At 40.7% G+C, this 19,919-nt stretch overlaps 1 protein-coding gene across 1 annotated transcript; it reads right to left on the reverse strand.

Annotated features, from left to right (window-relative positions):
• Window positions 1–350: 350 nt before the first annotated feature.
• Window positions 351–18,910, reverse strand: mx2 (Mx2 protein; the record flags this gene model as incomplete). Its single annotated transcript, NM_001200211.1, is given in 12 exon segments — window positions 351–866; window positions 3,054–3,311; window positions 3,492–3,568; window positions 3,877–4,035; window positions 4,428–4,569; window positions 9,329–9,451; window positions 9,540–9,618; window positions 9,869–10,067; window positions 10,202–10,340; window positions 10,559–10,713; window positions 10,817–10,954; window positions 18,714–18,910. Coding segments are annotated over 12 exon segments (1,884 nt in total). The 3' UTR covers window positions 351–641.
• Window positions 18,911–19,919: the final 1,009 nt, after the last annotated feature.

The following is a 19,919-nucleotide window of genomic DNA, read 5'->3' on the forward strand; positions in this document are numbered from 1 at the left end:
TACACCAATTTATAAGTATTAATTAGTCTGTCTTATGGTTCCATTAATGTATCCATAAAAATACAGCCTGCAGTTTTATAATGTTATTATATTATAGTTATAGTTATATTATAGTTATAATTATAGATTTATTTCTAGGTCCAATTAGTGAATTATTTTATATTGTTGTTGATAGTTATGTTGTGCCGGTTTATAAATACTTATTGAGAGTTATAATACAATTACTAACGTTTATAAATGCACCATTGATGGTTTTAAGTAAAGTATAGGATAGGCATAAAGTATAGGATAAGCATAGGATGCAGTTTCCATAATGTAAATGTTAAGAAATCATGAAAACATCCTTATTATGCATTATAAATTCCGTTAAAATTGTTTATTTGGAAGTGTATCTAGTATATGGAGTAGAAAGCAGTATAAAACCTTAAAAAAAAAATCCAAGACGACAGACTCAGCACCGTACAGAAAGAAATTGCTTTAACAGAATTTTTTTTGTGTGTTTCCTTGAAAATGTAGTAACAAACAAAAACATAAAGGGATTTTGCAGTTCCTTCAGTGATTGACAGTTACATCATTTCTAAAACCTAGAATTCTACCAAAATTTACCAACACAGATTGTGTGTTAAAATTTGTGATTGGCTCTAAAACTTTGCCAGGTATTTGAGGGCCTCTGTCAGCCGTTTCTGGCAGCTATGCAGGTTGTTCCGTTTGCTGGCGATGTCATGGTCTTCTTTCAGCAGCTCCTCGATGTTATGTCTGTCCTGTATGAGCTGTATCATTTCCCTCTGCAGCTGTGCCGCTGACTCCTGAAGCATCATGTACCTGATCACCATCGGAACCTGGTCCGCCAGGCGCTTAGTCACAATCTAAACACATATTCAATTAACATTTAATTCCACTAGCCCAAACAGAATCAATAGGATAATGCATGTATGTTGTACTGACATTTGCCAATTTCATCTTTTGCACTGGAACTCTAAGCCTAAATTAGGCAACAAGTAATAGAAGTCTGTTCAAATAGAGGTGTTGTTAAGAATTTCATTGTTAAGTCATAGACCAGGGCTAGCCGAAATCAAGTCTTGACAGAGTATTAAGGGGGTTGAGGCCCAACAACAATCAAAGAGCCACACCAAAAACAATTAAGTCTTTTTTTGAGGTCAAGCTAGTTAGCTTAAACTAGTTAGCTTCATTTGTGCATTAGGCTGTGTTTTTAGAAGAAAGTACTTCTTGTGAAACTTTTTGCATTGGAAAAGTAAAGACAACAGGAACATTATTTTTTCAAACTATTGTATGAGACCAAGACCATACTTGGTAAGACCATATAGAAAATGTCTTGAGACAACCCTTATCCTCAACCAAACAATTCTGTGAAATGAAATAGCAGTGGCAGTCCAATTTACACACTTATTGAATGGAACTGTATAATCTGAATTATCATCCCTAGAGATGCAAGATGTTCACTGGTGGTCATAGGATAACTCTGGATATGCTTGATATAATTCAGCTGCTTATTAGGAAAAAGTCATTATGTGAGCATAAGTGGCAGACCAGTGTGAAGAATGAGAATTATTTGGATGCCAGGTGTTTTAATCATAAACCTGATTTATATTGTTTATGTGAATTGTTTTTTTTTTTTGTATTGTTAGTATAGTCAGATCTGTCTAAAGACGGATACATAACCTGCAATATGATGGCTGACCAGTAAAGTTTCCACCAGCTTGTGTGGGATTGAACCATAGGCAGCGGTGAGCTCCAGCCACAGAACAAACAGGTCTCTTTTATCTTCCCTTGCCTCTTGGATCAGCTGGGTGTTCAATACATGCTGACACCTTCGGGATTCCCCCCTTATGGACAAAAGTATTCCGTATAGAATTTCCTCCACAGAAACTCTGTCAGGTGTCAGGCAAGCAAAAAAGCAAAATACTTTGCCCTCAATACTGAGAAAGATTGTCCTGAACTGCTTGATGTTATTTGAGTTCTCCTCTTTTGGGATCCAGACACCTAAACATCTCTACTACTGTACCACCTTCCCCCTTCTCTATCCCACATTGCAAGAGCCTGGGGCACCTCTTATAGGCCATGTTTGGCACTATAGGTGTCATAGAGGTGCTGATAATCTCCTCTTTGGAGCAAGCAAGGTGGCTCCTTCTTTTGCCCAAGTAGCTTCTTGATAAATCTGAAAGTATTTGTAATGAAGGCTGTGCATTTCCTGGCCCTCTCATGCCCCTCCTACAGAAGCTATGTCCTGAAGCTCTGCTAGCGCAGCCCTGTCTTCTAGCCTCACCTCTTTTAACTGCCACCTTAGCAACCTCAGCTCCTGCCTTAGCTGGCTGATCTTTACCCCCTGACAGTCAGGCCACCTTGATTTCACCTGTTGTTCCTTTCTGCCAAACCTTTCAGAAGCAATGCTGGTGATGGTTGCTCATAGCTCCATAGCTTCTGGTCTACATCACCCCTACCTGTGGATTCCTGGACCCCTTCAACATCTTCATCAAATTGTTGCCATTTACTCTCTTTGTAACCAAATGGTCTTCATATTGGCTGTTCTCAGGTGGGGTGTAGGGTGTGTGATGCTGTACACACCACAGTCATAGTTGTTACTCCATTAGTTTGGGTCGTTATCTATATTTCTGTCCAGTTGTGGAACCCACAACCCACCACCCCCCCAAACTACCCCCACACCACCCGGGGATATACCTGAGTGGGACATTCTGTACCTTTGCTTTGGCATCTCCCTTTTAAGGGGTTATCCCTCACTACCTCAATTGCCTTCCCTGTGCACTGTCCAATGCCTCTCCAATTGAATGGTTTGTTATAATATTTCAGCATTTCTTGTCACTAATATGACAAAGGAATGTTCACTTTATATGTTCTTAAACTAGAATAATCTGCCAAAAAACAAAGTAGCTGCTAAGACTCTAAATTAGGATTTCAAAGTAGCATGAGGTTTAGAATGCAGTATCACTTATGGTTGTCCCCAGTGACTATAGTCAAACATGCAAACATTGCAGATGAATGGTAAAGGAAATGAACTGTATCTAATAATCACTTACACTGAAGTAGGACTTCAGATGGCACGTCAGTTCCTCACGAATGCCTTCGCTGTCTGAGTGATCGTACAACTTATGAGAAGGAGAGTGAGCCACACCAAGCTTTTGTCTCTCTTTTCCTTCCTCCTTGCTCTTCAGCATCTTCAGGTTATCGTGATGCGTTTTGTCTTGGGTGTAGATCATCATCTCCATCTTAAACTGGGTCCTCAGTATTGATTCAGTCTCTGACTCCTTCACCTGCTTTATGTTGTCGATTTTGGTCTGGAACCACGAATACCCATCACACCATGACATGCTTAAAAATTATATTTCCTGACAGCTTGATTAATGTCTTAGGCCTTTGCCTCATGTTTATTGTGTATTGTTATTTTGTGCTCATGGTCCAGCAAATGTAGGCAGAGTTTGTCTATAAAGTTTGTGGGTGTAAATATGAGGACCTACTTTTGCCATTTTGAGGATATTGGGGAAACCTGGGAAGTTGGAATGAGCCAGTTGGCTGAACTCCCTCTTAATGAGATCTAAAGACAGATTGGTAGACTTTTTTATGAATACAACTTTCCTTAATAAACCTTGATATACACACAAAAAGCAAACTGGAATGTGGAAGAGAAATGTAGAATCTGTGGAAATATAATGGTGTAGCAGTAGTAGTAGTAGTAGTAGTAGTAGTAAGACATGGTGTTTTCAACTTATCTTATTACCTTTAGAGGCACAAAACATTTTGGATAAAAAAATCTAAAGACAGCTTGTTATTCCATTTCTAAATTCACAACACAACAATTCAAAGCCTGAGAAAAGACCCCATACATTAATTAATACCATATACCTGAGATTTCCTTCAGTCTCCTGATGGCAGGTTCCTCCAGTTGCTTGATCTGCCCCTTCACTATCACCTCAAAGGTATTGTACTTGAGGAAGCCTGGAAGTTCTCTGCCTCTGTATTTTTCCTCGTACGCCTTCATTTCCTTCTCAATCTTTTTGTTAACTAGAAAATTCAGCAAAGTATACAGGGTAAAATCCATCTTACTACCTTGACGCTCATGTCATACCATCTTGAACAACACTTTAAATGCAGTTTATGAAATGATCACAATATCTGATTTAGCTTTGTTATTCTTCATGAGCTATAACACTGTACAGTACATGTACCATTTCTGAAATCACTCCCTAGCTTCTCAGCTATCTGATTGGGTTTCTTTCATGCGTTTGCTTTGCATGAATTTTCAGGAAGTCTGAAAAATTCCCATTTAAATGTTGAAATAAAGATGCCACACTTAGCCTAAGCTTATCAAAGTGCTCAATAAATTAGTAACCTTTTTATCAGTGCAGTGCCCTTGTTATACAGCCACATGGATATATTGTCACACTGCTACTCACATGTCTCTCCTACACTGTCTAGATCATTCTTCCAGAGATCAAACTGCTTCCTCAGATCTGGGAAGATGTTCATATATAACATGCTCTTCACCTCCTCTCCAGTCGTCAGGTTGAGGACGTCCTGAATAAACGCTGTGATTTTCTAATAAACATATAAAGATCTGTATTCAGATTTAAAACACCCACACTTTATGGAAAAGCCAGAAAATTCCTTTGCAATCAAAATGATTCAACCCCCATTGCAAATCAGGTTTATTGTCAAAATTTCAGCTGTTTGCAATGAACAAATCAAACAAAAATAACTGAAATAGTTCAACACAACGAATGCTTCAAGTGGTTCCCCCAAATTCAACTGAAAATGTAACTTATAATGATTTGTCCAGTTTCAAAATTATTCAACCCCTTCATGGCGAGAATCTTTAGTACTTAGTGGCGCACCCTTTTGCTGTTATGACCTGCTGCAAATGAGATGCAGAGCTTCTGGCAGCGTTCCTGAGGAATCTTAATCCATTCCTCATGAGCAATGGCCTCCAGTTCAGTAATATTCTTGGATTTACGTGCTGCAACTACCTTCTTCAAATCCCACCAGAGACTTTCTATGGGGTTCAAGTCAGGTGACTGTGATGGCCCTGGCCCTGGTGGAATTTGAGGTATGCTTAGTGTTGGAAGGTTCAATGATGCCCCGCGACCCTGAAGAAGGAGTAAGCGGTAGAAGATGGATGGATGGATGGATGGATGGTTCAATGATGCCCAAGCTTCAACTTCCTCACAAATTGCATTACATTTTCTCCTAGGATTTCTTGGTACGTCAATGAATTCATCTTGCCTTCCACACGCTGCAGGTTTCCAGATGGTATTATTTTCATCCATTGATGTAAGCACTTACAATGCATTTATCATTTGGTGTGAAATACAGTGGCACAGATATTTCCATTTTTGCCTGAATAATAACTTGTGATAATTTACATAATTCTTCACCTTTTTGAAAATTGCAAGCCCGGTTTCTTGGTAGAAAAGATAGTGAATAATACAATTATTTTCAGTGAACAGTGTTTTGAAATCTCTGGTAATAGAATGATATACAAATATTTGAAAAAAAAAACTTTTCATTTTGAGCTTATTTAAAAAAAAATAAAAAAAAATAATTCAACACTGGGGTCTCTGGGACCGCAAATAACAAGACAGTTAAGGTAATGGCAACAAAACACAAGGGTTAATAGAAAAAATAGCACAATCACTTCTGAACAGTTGGCACTATTGATCCAAAACAATTGCCTAAAATTGTACTGCATGGTTTTTTTGCAGTGATGTCTATGGATAAATGAGACCATTTAGCTGTACTCATGTTTGACACACATAAATCGAACGGGGCTTTGACATCACATGCTGCGTTGTGATGATGTCACATGACAAGTCTTGGCCCAAATCTGTAGAAAATCTGTGGTAATTTTGAAAAATTGCAAGTGCCTATGAATATTGCTGTTACGCCACAGCCAGCAGATGGCACTGCGGCACGGCTTCTGACTGGTCACGTGACTCTTTTGTTTTCGTTCGCTTCCCGCTTGGACATTGAATTAAGTTTGATCATGTCTCTGATTTTCCCCAGGTGTCCATGTTTTGGTTTCAGTATGTTTGCTATTTAAACCCCTCGTGTGACTGCACACTTCGAGCAGTATTATAGTTGGGATAGTTTGTACCAAACGGTTGATGTGTTTCCCGTTTATGTTTGATTACGATAGTGAATGCGTTAGCATGCTAAGCGGTCAGGTTTCGTGCCCTGCTCTAGTTTCAAGCCACAATACCAGTTTCTCGTTTTCCTGGTGAAGGCCGCGTTTCCTGTGTTTGTTTGTCTACTGTTAATAAAGACTTTGACCTACACCTGCATCCGCCTCCAGTCCCGATTCGTAACAGAATACTGCACCCATAATGCGGAAGCAGCAGGTTGCCATGAGCGCCGCCGAAGCGGCCGAGTTTGAGGAGTGGTGCCGTTCTTTCGAGGAACAGAGCAAACAGCTCACCGAGGAAATTGCTCAACTCCACCGCCTTCTAAAGCTGCTGCAGCAAGCTGGCCCATGTTCCACGCCGCCATCCGCGCAATTTCCCACGCCCCCGCTGCCGGAGAACTACGCCGTGCAATGCGGCCAGCAGAGCTACCCGAACTACTGGGGCCTCCTGCTGCAGGGGAGTTATCGAATGCCATGCAGCCAGCAAAGCTACTTGAACTCCTGGAGCTTCCCACTGCAGGGGAATTATACAATGCCATGCAGCCAGCAAATTTACATGAACGCCTGTAGCTTCCCACTACAGGGGAATTGCACCACGCTGCCCAGCCTGTAACTGAAGGCTGGCCTAGAACTTTTTTTTGGGGGGGGGGCAATGGGGACAGTGGAACTCCAGCCAGAGGCCTACAGCGAGGTCTCGGCTGTGGAGTTCCCCCCGGAGATCAACCCGGCGACCTCAGAGCTCCAGCCTGAGGCCTACAGTGAGGTCTTGGCTGTGGAGCTCCCCCCGGAGGTCAACCCGGCAACCTCGGAGCTCCAGCCTGAGGCCTACGGTGAGGTCTCGGCTGTGGAGCTCCCCCTGGAGGTCAACCCGGTGACCTCGGAGCTCCAGACTGAGGCCTACGGCGAGGTCTCGGCTGTGGAGCTCCCCCCGCAGGTCAACCCGGCGATCTCGGAGCTCCAGCCAGAAGTCTACAGGGCAGTCTCGGCTGTGGAGCTCCTGCACGCCGATGAAGCCATCCCGCTGCCCTGCCTGGCTGAGGAGGCCGTCCTGCTGTCCAGCCCAGCTGAGGAGGCCGTCCCGCAGCCCTGCACAGTCGAGGAGGCTGTCCTGCTGTCCAGGCCAGCTGAGGAGGCCGTCCCACTGCCCTGCACAGCCGAGGAGGCTGTCCTGCTGTCCGGCCCAGCTGAGGAGGCCGTCCCACTGCCCTGCCAGGCCGAGGCAACTGCCCTGAGCTCCAGCCTTGCCGAGGACGACCCTCAGCCTTCCAGCCCCACTGGGAACTCTGCCCACCCTTCCAGCGGCGGTGGGGGTGGCGCCCAGCATTCTCACGCTGCCGGGGGCGGCGCCGACATTCCAGCGCCGCCGGGGGCGGTGTCCTGACTTTCAATCCCAGTGGGGGTGGTGCTGTCTTGTTTTCCAACACAGCATCAGACAGTTTACACCAAGGCCCAGGACCCCCGTTGGAGGGTTTTTTTTTGTTGCTCCAGGAGAAGCGCCTTTGGAGGGGGTTCTGTTACGCCACGGCCAGCAGATGGCACTGCGGCACGGCTTCTGACTGGGCACGTGACTCTTTTGTTTTCGTTCGCTTCCCACTTGGACATTAATTAAGTTTGATCATGTCTCTGATTTGCCCCAGGTGTCCATGTTTTGGTTTGAGTATGTTTGCTATTTAAACCCCTCATGTGACTGTGCACTTCGCACAGTATTATAGTTGGTGTAGTTGGGATAATTTGTATGGTTTGTACCAAATGGCTGATGTGTTTCCCGTTTATGTTTGATTACGATAGTGAATGCGTTAGCATGCTAAGCGGTCTGGTTTCATGCCCCGCTCTAGTTTCAAGCCACAATACCAGTCTCTCGTATTCCTGGTGAAGGCCGCGTTTCGTGTTTGTTTGTCTACTGTTAATAAAGACTTTGACCTGCACCTGCATCCGCCTCCAGTCCCGATTCGTAACAATTGCTGAGTTTGCAAAATCACAAAATCCTGGAGGGACTGAATTCAGAAGATACTGAATTTTTCTGATTTAAAAAAAAAACATTAAAAATTCAGTGAGTTTCTTTAAGCGTGCAGTACATTTAAGAGACAATGTGCCACGTATTCAAATTCAGTACTAGATAAATTCACCAAAAAGGAGAGGTATAGTATTTAAAAAATTTTTGGAGCAGTATTCTCCATTTAGAAGCTATTGTTTTTTGTTTGTTTATTGTTGTAGGTTTTTTTTTTTTTTTTTTTTTTTTTTTTTTTTAAACCCACAAAGCATTAAAGATGGTGCATGGTGCATAATGTCCAACTTGATTCGGAGAACTTATAACCATTCAGAAACTCGTGAGTTTTTTTTCCTAATCTTTTCCAAATAAAAAAAGCATTATCATTCACTAAAACTTCACAAATTGAGGGTGTAGTATATTTAAGTAATGTTTCATAATATTCATAAAAGCAGTTGTTTTATTGAATAAAATTTCAGTAAAATTCAGTACATGATTTTGGATCAACTGTTTAGAAGCTGCTGAATTTCAATCTGGCAAAGAAAAGAGTGTACTCCTTTCTACAGTACATTGTTCAGAAATTTTTAGTTTAGAGAAGGGGCAAAATATTGTACAAATTGAATTTGGAGTAATACGTTCAATTCGAAGGAAACTATTAAATAATTTTATTTCTAAGAAAAATTCAGTTCATAAACAGTTAAATGTTCAAAATAAAGAATGTAGTAAATTCTACAGAACATCCATAATGTTGCACAACTTTGTTTGAAGCAAGATGTTCAAGCCCACAGAAGCTACTGACTTTCTTTCCTAATAGAAATTCATTAAAATTTAACCCAAGTAACCATCCAAAGTAAAGTCTGTACTACATTCTACAGGCTGTGCATAAGATTGTACAAGTTCTTTAGGATCAATAGGTTTAACCGTTCTGAAGTTATTGGGTTTTTTTTTTATCCCCCAAATAAAAATTTATTAAAACTTCTGGAAGATATGTAACACCCAGGTTACACATATATACACATGGAGTCACATCAGTTAAAATATGATACAACTAATGAAGGAACATATTAAGTTGATATTCGGCCATGTTAAATGATATAATTTTAAAGTTCAGGGTTTTTTTTAAAGTTGCTTTTTTGTGTGTGTGTGTGTGTGTGTGTGTGTGTGTGTGTGTGTGTGTGTGTATAACTCACGTCAGTCAGGAAGTAAATCCTTTGTTCTGGTTCTGTAGGAGTCCCTGAGCCATAGCGATCTAGTTCAGCCTGAGTTTCAGATAACTTCACCTGGATTCGCTCCTCCAGTCGTGGCAGGCATCGCTTAATGCATACATAGATAAAATTTACTACGAGCCAAGGTTTTTGTGTACCACAAAATCTGCAGGATTCTGGAAAAAAATATCTTTACCCCAATATGAAAGACGAGCTCAAGTGTGAGTTTCTCAGCCAGGTTGGGAATGGTGGCTTTTCTATTGTCATACAGTGTTCTGTGGGAAAATAAAACACATTGTACACTCATCTTATTCAGTTTTTTTTTTGCATCCATTTTTCCTGCTTTAATGATCATTAGTACAATGATCCTTGTACTAGCTAATATTGTTAATATTAGTGTATTAAAAATTGACTTTCTACATATTGCACCTTTAAACTATAAAATACATTCCAAAGACAAATTCCAGGTAAACAACTTTAAAATAAACATTCAAAAGACATAACTAAGAAAAATAAAATGCACACCTGAAATGTGGGTGATCTTCAAAGAAGTCCCTTTCCCTCTTGACGGTTTCATTCAGAGAGACACGGTCCTTGATTTCCTGCTGTCCTCGGCACCTGACGATGATGTAGCCTTTATTGAGGTAAACGATCTCGTTATTGATGATGGACACCACTGTCTCCTCCGAGCCTTTATCCACCAGGTCAGGCTTCGTTAGGACGCCTGTTATAATCAACACACACAGAAGCTCATGGAAGATATCTTCTGTAATAAAGTTAGAGAAGAAGAAGAAGCACAACAAACTTTGTCATTCACTATATATTAAAATGATATACTGATGAAAAGGCTCCACAGACCGAACGTTCTCTCGCCGTTTGGATCAACTTCCAGAGCCATCTTCAACGCTTCAGTAGTGGCAATGTCCACGTTACACGGCACCACCACCAGGTTGATGGTTTCTTGCTTTGTGATGAACTTTTTGATCAGCCTCTTGCTCTGAAACCAAGTCAGGCATGTGCTTATGTTACAGCTCAACACCATTGGTCTATTTTTGATCTTTTATCAGGGTTTACAATGTCATAAATGTGTCATATTTATTAAGAATACTGCTCTACTAATATGATTCATTAATTGATTCCTAATAAGACATGTCAGTTAGGGAGGCATGGCCTGTCCCAACATGTCCATGAAATTAAGATTTCACACAAATTTACTTGGTCTCCAATGTTCTCGGGTTGGTCCTTGACTGCTACACGGGTAATACCAGGCAGATCGATGACCGTGAGGTCAGGAACGTTGGACGATGTCACCTCCAGGCTGATGAGCTTATCACTGATGCCCATGCCAGTCCCAGCTATTTCATTCTGAGCTAAAAATAAATGAATAAATAAATAAATAAATAGGAAAACGGAGATGCTAACTGTTCTCTGTTAGCTTGTATTCAATTTTAACCACTTGATTCTGTTCACTACCTTTTCTAATCATTTGCTCCACGTCTGCTGGATCTTCAATCTCTTCTTCATAATCCTCATACTTGATCTTTCCATGCCAGAAGTCTGCCTTCCTGCTCTTCTTCATCTTGAGCTCGAGTGGACATCTTGTCACAATACCTGTGTAGTTGTTGGCAGAGGAAACAGTTTGCTTGTTAGTCTTTCATCAACTTTTCCTCTTTAGTTTTTTGTTTATTTTTATTTCAAGTCAAGTCAATTGGGTTTTTATTGTCATTCCTCTATATAGGTAAGAACACATAACAGTACAGTACACAAGACTATGTAAAGTGCAAATCAACAACCCAATAGTGACAGACACTGACGCAGAGCAAAATACACAGTATACACAAGTTGTATGAAATGTATTAGCATGCATATGTAACAAAGAATATTATAAACATGCGCAGGAAGAATACTCTCGTTATTTAACCAGCTGCCAATCAGTAAATCAGGAAGGAACATGAGTGACATCTGATCTGAACCCCAAGTTGCTCCCAATAGCAAGCTAGCACCTTGCAGGGCAGCTCTGCTACCATTGGTGTGTGTGAATCAGTGATTGAGACACAACCTTAGAACTGCTAAGGTTGAAAAAGTGCTATATAAGTGCAGACCATTTACCATTAGTGCTACCATGCAAGTTTTTTTAATGCAGAAGCAGAGTTCACAGAGTAGAGGTGGAAGAGCCAGTGTGGTGGTGTCAAGTTAGGGGTTAGTTAATTGTTCAGAGAATAGGTGGGTTTTTTTGAACATATTGACAGATTCTGCAGTCTTGATTGAGGTCGGAAATTCATTCCACCACTGAGGGACAGTCAGGCTCTGTTTACACTAGTGCATGTGAAAACCATCCTCGTCCACACTGGCGTTTCCTCTGTGTTTCAGAAACGATCTCCATCCACACTACACGACCGAAAATGCATGTCACATGACCATTCTTGCACACTGGGCATGCGTATACAAGTGTAAACAGGAAGTTGGTTGCTAGTCACCGGCAGGCACCTCGATGAGCATGATGGCGAGGAAAAGCAAGGACATCTTTTTTAAACATCAGGTTTCATTCTATTTTCCTTGTCATGTTTTTTCTTTATAAATATTGATAATTGAGGCTAGCATGTGCGCTAATGTGTACTTGATCAAACTCTATACAAATTCAAACAATTCACTTTATTTGTAACATTAGTACACTAGCACATTGCAGTGAAAACATATTGGGGCTGTGTTGAAGGCGATTTCAATGCCTACTGAGACAGTCATCAGGAGATTCCTTATACCGACAACACGAACAAACAACACCAAGTGAGACTCACAGCTCTTTATGAACGAATCACTGAACATTACAGACAAAGCATAGATTGGACTAAGATTCAGAGCTGTAAACAAAATACTGGAAAAAGTTTGGACCAATTTGTCAAAAGAATGGCCAATATCTTTGACGCTAACTCCAGAGTAGTTCTGGAAATGATTCTCCGTATGAACAACAACAAAAGAAGTGACTCATGGACCGTCTGCAGCCAAAAATAAATAAGTAAGTCAAGAAGCACTGTGTCATCTGGAAACATGGTAGACTTACCAATGTTCTAGAATATCCACGACATGGAGAAGACATTATTTGGGACTCCAAAGCAACTTTATAAGTACAGAACGAAAACCTGGACACGAAGAAGATACAGTAACAAATACAGCAAATGAACAACCAAATGTGGGGCGACACTGACCAGGTCTTTTTTCCAAGGTTCTGGCCCGAGGAGAAGGGGCCAAGGATGAGGTTGGGTAAAAGGCATACATGGGGGAAGAAATGTCTTTCATGTGTGGACAGGAGGGACATTGGGTTGATGGGGGGCAGGGCCCGGATGAGGGGCAGGTGTAACTGACCAGGATCCAGAGCTTGAAATAAACACACCATCAGGTCATGTAACCTTTAATTTATTACCTTTTCATACCTGTAATCCTGAAGATGAAAGTTTAAAATTCAGAATTTAATTTGTGTCATTTGTTAGCTATGTTAAACGCTCATTCACCACCTACTGTTGAGATTCAAGTGAGGGTCTACTAAAGCTTTCCCAGTGTCTTCTGAGACAGTCATAGATCAATCTGCCAATGGGGGAAGAAATATTGTACAACTGACTAAACAAATGAATACTGTTAGCCTCCGGTTAATCTCATGGGTTGAGATCTAATGTACAAATTAGGAATCCCGAATAAATCTTCTAGTGAGGGAATTTAAATTTTTTAGAACAGACCAAAATTCTTTTCAAGGTGTTGCTCTGGGTAATTCTGCACCACATTATTACTATACTTTAGATTTACTCTATTCAGGGCCAAGGTTAATCACTCTCCCCTAAAAGACTAAAGTCTAAAGAGAGACTTTCTCCCAGTGCTGTCCTTCAAAATCCTGAAGACATGCACTGTACTATGTATTTTAAACCTAATTCTGGTGCCAATACCATGTACGGGAAAAGGTTTTTTAAGGGAAGTGAAATGGTTTCACATCACCTTTGCAACCTATGTTGGATTAAAGCAGGGTTTTGTGTGGTTTCTGTTGGTTTAAATAAAAAAGAAAAAAGAAAAAAAAAAAACGCTTTTTCACACCACAAACCCACCACACCTGTCCTTAGGGTGAAGTGTGGGGGATTACTAAAGAATTGTTTTAATTCACCGGATTAGAGGGATTGTGATCAGTGGAGAAGGACGCCTCTACCCTGCATTACAAGCTTATTCTCTTGATTTAAAATGGGTTACTGTCACAAAAAAGGCCGTTCATTTTATGGCAAAATTCTGAAAGGGTTGTGGAGCCCTTCATCGCCCAAATACCATCAAAGTTTTGGTCACAGGGAAGTGATGATGTGGGACTCATGAAAGGAGCATCTCCACTAGTAGTTGATCCAAAATCTTCTTATCGACCCTGTGAAAGACAATATTCTCTGAAAGCAGAGGCCATTGAAGACTTCATTCAAGACTTAATTAAAGTGGAGTAATTGTTCCATGTAGTAATTCCCCATGTAACACACCCCTGTTTCCAGTTAAAAAAGCAGCCCCCTCCACTGGGTCTTAGATTTACAAGCTGTAAATAGTGAAATAATACCTCGCACTCCTATTGTCCCAGATCCATATACCATTTTAAATAATATCCCTTTGGGAGCACAAGTCTTTAATACCGGTGCTTCACTTTTGAAGGAAAAAGTACACATTTACTCGGTGTCCACAGGGGTATTGCGAGAGTCCAGCATTGTTTTCTATGGCAATGGCTGAAAATGTAGAAAGATTTGATTCGAATCACGGCAATAAGGTCCTTCTTTATGTTGATGATATTCTTTAATGCTCTAATAATGTAGCTGAGTGTCAAAAGGCCACCCTTGCATCACTACACTTTTTGGCAGAAAATGGCCACAGAATGAGCCGTAACAACTTCAACTTTGGAAATCTAATGTAAAATACCTAAAAAGGGAGAAAACTCATGAAAGATAGAGTACAGGCTGTCACTACTCTTCCTAAACCATCCACTAAAAGGCAGATGCTTTCCTTTTTAGGAATGGTAAATTATTGTTGAGCCTGGACACCTCATTTTGCTGAAAGAACCACACCATTGCTCTCCATATCACATGGCTCCAATTTGGCTCTAACTGATCAAATAATCTGGATTCCAGAGGCTGAAAAAGCCTTTCTGGACCTAAAAACACAGCTGGCCTCCGCACCCACTCTGGGATTACCTGATATGTCTACACCTTTCATTCAAACTGTTAATATAAATAATGGCCTTATGACTTCTGTCTTTCTGCAAACACACGGTGGTAAATTACACCCAGTGGTGTACTATTCCACCAAGCTAGACCCAGGATTATCCAATGGGCATTATGGGCATGGGCCCAGGACCCCATGCGCACTTGGGGCCCAGGCAGGCCCAATTTTTACATTGCTGAAAACAGAGGGCAATGTCTGGTTGGCCCACACAAGATTAAAAAAGATGCCTGAAAGTAGCTTTTGACGCGTTCGACCTGAGTTCGAATCCGCCTTTTTCCGAACTCGCTCTTTTCCCTTTTCCCATCACATATCAGATTGGAAAGGCATTTATTTTCAATAAAAATGAAAATATTTGAAAAGTGGTTTTGAAAAGTAGAGGGCTTTATTGTCCCAGTAAGGTGGCATCCATTTAATAATGTTAATAAATACAGTCATGTACATTTTTCACATTTACAAGTACAATACTGAGATGCAAATAGTATCTGCCACTATTTATAAGTATAAGTAGCATCTAACAACTATTTCCCCTTATTGCAAAGAACTGCTACTTTTATATGGTGTAAATAGGATATATCGCTATTTTTGTCACTTAGTGTAAATAGCCGCTGCCTTCAGATAATGACACCATGTATAACCGATAAAAAGCATGAAGATTTTTGAAAATCTAAACAGAATGATATAATTGGTCAAGCGCAAGTGTGTAAAGCCTGCGCTGTCTTCAAATAACCCAGCGCTGAATCGAGAGGACTGTGGGAGTAGTGGTTGTAGTTCAAAATGAGTGAGGAGAGTAGAGAAAATAGTGGGAAAGGAGGACAGACAGACATAGAAAGACAGCCTCTGGAGAGCCGAGGAGAAGAGGACCAAAAGAACATCTGGAGACAGGAGAGGAGGAGAGAGACAGACAGACAGAGAGCCCCTGAGAGAAAGAGCTGAGGAGGAGAGAGACAGACAGGAAGGAAACATTAACAGGTGTGTGTATGTGTGTTTCTGTGTGAGTTACACTATGCAGGGAAATGTCTTTCTATTGTTGTTGCTGGTCCAAGAAAGCATTGTTGGTGTAAATCCTGTATGATGTAGAATATCAACAGGTGTCTACATAGGTTGTAACTTGTCAGTGTAAATACTGTATAAGCTAGAGGTGTTTCCAACAAATAGTACCCTAGCTAGACCCAGCAGCACAATCAATGCCATCACGCTTGCAAGCTATCATCGCATCTGCTTTAGCTTTTGAAGCTTTGGCACCACTTTGTACTTTTTAAGGAACTGAAACTCTTGAATCCACGTCAGGTTTCAGTGCTTTTGTTGCAACAAAAGACTCCATTCTTATCGTCTGATCGACAACTGCATTACTCTGCTGTCCTTTTGACTCAACCCCACCTTACCACTGAGAGGTGCACAATACTAAATACGGGCGTATCGGCTACTCTCTTACCTGCCCCTAATGACGGTACACCGCATCACGACTGCTTAACTATTGTACATGAGAAAATGACAGCTAGACCAGATTTACTTGATGTACCACTGATTGACCCTGATTTAGTTATGTTTGTGGATGGCTCAAGCCTAAAAGATCGACAAACTGGTGAAAATCTGGTGGGTTTTGCCGTTGTAATTAATCAGAACGTACTACTTTCAGGGAAGTTACCCTTGCACTTCTCTGCACAAGCTGCTGAAATTTGGGCATTAACACAAGCTTGTAAGTTGGGGTGAAATAAACGAGTCACTATCTGGACAGACAGTCAGTATGCTTTCTCTACCCTACACTGTTTTGTGAAACAGTGAAAGAATAGTAGAATGATTACTTCAACGGGTGAACCCATCATGCACTGGGACCTAAATTGACAATTGTTAGGTGCCGTGTTTCTGCCATCTGCACTTGTGGTATGTAAATCCAAGGACCACACCAAAAACACTGACGTTATTTCAAGGGGAAATACGTTTGCTGATGAGAAAGCGAATCTCTTTATAGAAACCATTAACCATTCTTCAAATAAATGAAGCCCAAATGAACTCCACCCCACAAGAAAAAACATAATTGGTGTGGATAAAACACAATTGCCCATTTCAGCATAATGTTTGGGCTTAATAAAAAAACCTGTTCAACCTAAAAGCACTCTTTCCTTATGCTGCGAAATTGAGCCATGGAGTAACTCATGTCTCAAGAAGAGGGATGGTACAAAAGCTTTTTTATACTATAGGATTCACCACCTATTGTGCTAAATTTTCACCTGTGCTAAATTTAATCCATAGGGGAACGTAAAACAACCAACCTTAACCTTCCCTAAACCAGAAGGACTATTCGAACACCTAGTAATGCATTTCATTGAATTGACACCATGTCAGGCGTAATAATACTGTCTAGTGATTGTGGACAGCTGGTCAAAATGGATAGAGGCCTTCCCATTTGGGAAAGCCGATGCCACCACATTGGCTAAAATATTGGTCAATGAAATCATTCCAAGGTGGAGAATCCCTGTAAAAATCTACAGTGACTACATTGGACCACATTTCTGTAACAAAGTCACAGACGTCTTTAGTGAATGGCTAGGAATAGATCTCAGAAAACACTGTACATTCCATCTTCAATCAGCTGGACCAGTGGAACGCAGTAACAGCACTATAAAAGATAAATTGAGAAAGACCATGAATCACACTGGACTAAACTGGGTTCAATGTTTGCTTTGTTTTAACGTCTATTAAAGCCATCAAAGGCTCACTAGGACTCTCTCGGTATGAATTGCTCCATGGCAGACCCTTTCTGTTAAATACTGTGTTACAGGTACCCAAGGAGGGAGAAAATATCCATAATGACTTGATAGAATATATAGCAGCGTTTTGTTAAACAACTTAAAGCTATTAGAAACTCTCTTCCCCAACAGGAGGACCCTCTCGCTTACAAGACTAAGGTGAACCCCTGGAGATTCAGTACTCGTCAAGACGTTCCGCAGAACGTGGAAAGATTCTAGGTGGGACAGACCATTTCAGGTGCTGCTGACAACCTTCTTTGGTGGTGCAGATCACAGAAAGAACAACCTGGATACACAACACACATTGCAAATTGTTCACACCACAAACTGATGAACAGATCACTTAATGTCCTGCCAAGACCTGGAGTAGGGGGACTCAAATGGAAAAGGGCATTAGCTCTGATTCCCTGCATCAGAGGGCTCATTGTCCGTAGTTTGGATCGTTCTCTCACACGTCAATTGATTTCTTATTATTACCTAATTCCAGAAACAGGTGAAGATGATTATGTTGCTCTCGCACCCATTACTGAAACTTATAATCTTCCCATGCAAGATCTTACTAACGCTGGAATGCGACAAACGTTTAATGATGATAGTGTTGAAATGTCATAGGATATAATGCACTATTTAAAAAAAATCTTTTGCTTATGAAGCCATACCAAAACCAACATTTGGGAGCGGTTTGGGAAAACAATTCAATTTATATTTATATTTGCTTTTCAGACTTTTGCTGAGTAGACAGACAATTTATGTTTTGAGGACCGGCATTCTTTCATATTAGGATGACTGTTGTCATTAAAAGTATTTAATCCTGACGAGGTTATTTGACTCTTTTCTACACAAAATTACCCTAGATGAGATAATTCACCTAAAAATGATCCAATAACAGGATGAATTTTTGGTGTTGGTGTGCAGTGGCTTTTTTTCCCTCCAAACATAGCATTTTTACCAAAATCTTTTGTCTCATCTATCAACAGAACATTTTCCCTGTAGCACTGTGGAATAACCATGTTGTTTTTGGCAAACTTGAGAAGTGCCGCAATGTTTTTTTTTTTAAAGACAGTATCGGTTTCCTTGGTGGTGTTCTTCCATTAACACCGCTCGAAACAGGACATACCTGTGGCAGTGTGATGGCACCTTTTATCCTCATCAAATTCATATTTTATATTTTGTACATTGTACAAAGAGAGAGAAAAAGAGAGAGAAAATCTGAGATAAATTATTGAATTCATAAGGTATATTTAAATTATTTCACAGCTGTAATATGTACTACATATTTATAAGTGTAAAAATGCCCCCCCCCCCAAAAAAAAAAGAATAAAATAAATAAAATTTAGTACATCACAGTGTAAGTTTTTAGGGTGTATGTAGTGATAACATGACCCATGGTGTCTCACCACTCCCGCGGGGCAGAGCGACTCCGGACAGCGCCTCCAGCACCGAGCTCTTCCCCGAGCTCTGGTCTCCGATCACGGCGATGGCTGGAAGCGCGAGGTCCTTCTCCACACCCAGCGCGCGCAGAGAGTCGATCAGGTCGATGCACGGGCGCACCTTCTCCTCATACTGCTCACTCAGGCTCGCGCTCATCTTTGACCGCTGAGAAACTCGGCAAATAAGTATTAATAACTATTAACAATTCGATCGTACTGTTCTCGTTTAGAGTCTGAGCTACAGTATATCGCAGCCTTGTTTCCGCTGTGTTTCTTCTGAAACCGGAACTTGTACACCTGGATGCTCTATTTATCATCCAAATCCAACGAATCGGTTCTTTCCACATGATTCATCTAACGGAGTCGATCCCTGGAGTCGCTTACAAACAAACATATTAAAGCCTTTTTTTAGTCAAAGGCTAAAAACAAAATATTGTTAGCTTATATAGACTAGTCATCATAGGTGTTTTCCACTGTAGCAAATCATACACAATAAAACTCGACTCACGTGTATAGCTTTGCTTTAAAGAATCGATTCAGTGTAATGTTTTTTTTTTTTGGTCTTTTATTAGGTATCGTTTCATGGTAAGCTTCGACAGTAAAGCTCAAGGGTCTGGTTAACCTGGTTTGACCAAAATTTATTTATTTATTTATTTTTTTGCACACTCACAGATTATATTTGGGTTATATTTGGTTAAAAGTGGCGAGTGTGTACAAAATTACATCAAATGTAAAGCTACAATGTACTCACTGATTGAACATGCTACATAATGCTGGGCAAATGCCACGAATGAGAAGTTTTATAGCATACAATGTGTAGTTTTTTTTTTTGTTTTTCGTTTTTACATTGTCAGTCGTATGTTTAAGGTGCAATGGCCGCTTTTTCCCCTTACCAATATTGTGAATAAGATGGAAAATATGTAGATGTGTGTGTCACACAGACACACAGACACACACACACACACACACACAGGTTTAAGCGGTGAACTCAGGGGTCCTCAGAAGTCCTGTTTGTGTTTACATGGTTATCCAGTCAACCATTTCATAAACACGCCCTCGCACCCTTTCACTCCGCACACTCGTGACCATTCTCATAAATCATTAAGAGATTCATTTTTCATGTTTTTAGTGTTATATAGTGCACTTTATCACTGTTAGAGATCGAATCTTGAC

Source organism: Ictalurus punctatus, chromosome 26, assembly GCF_001660625.3.
Source record: "Ictalurus punctatus breed USDA103 chromosome 26, Coco_2.0, whole genome shotgun sequence".
Classification (NCBI taxonomy): domain Eukaryota; kingdom Metazoa; phylum Chordata; class Actinopteri; order Siluriformes; family Ictaluridae; genus Ictalurus; species Ictalurus punctatus.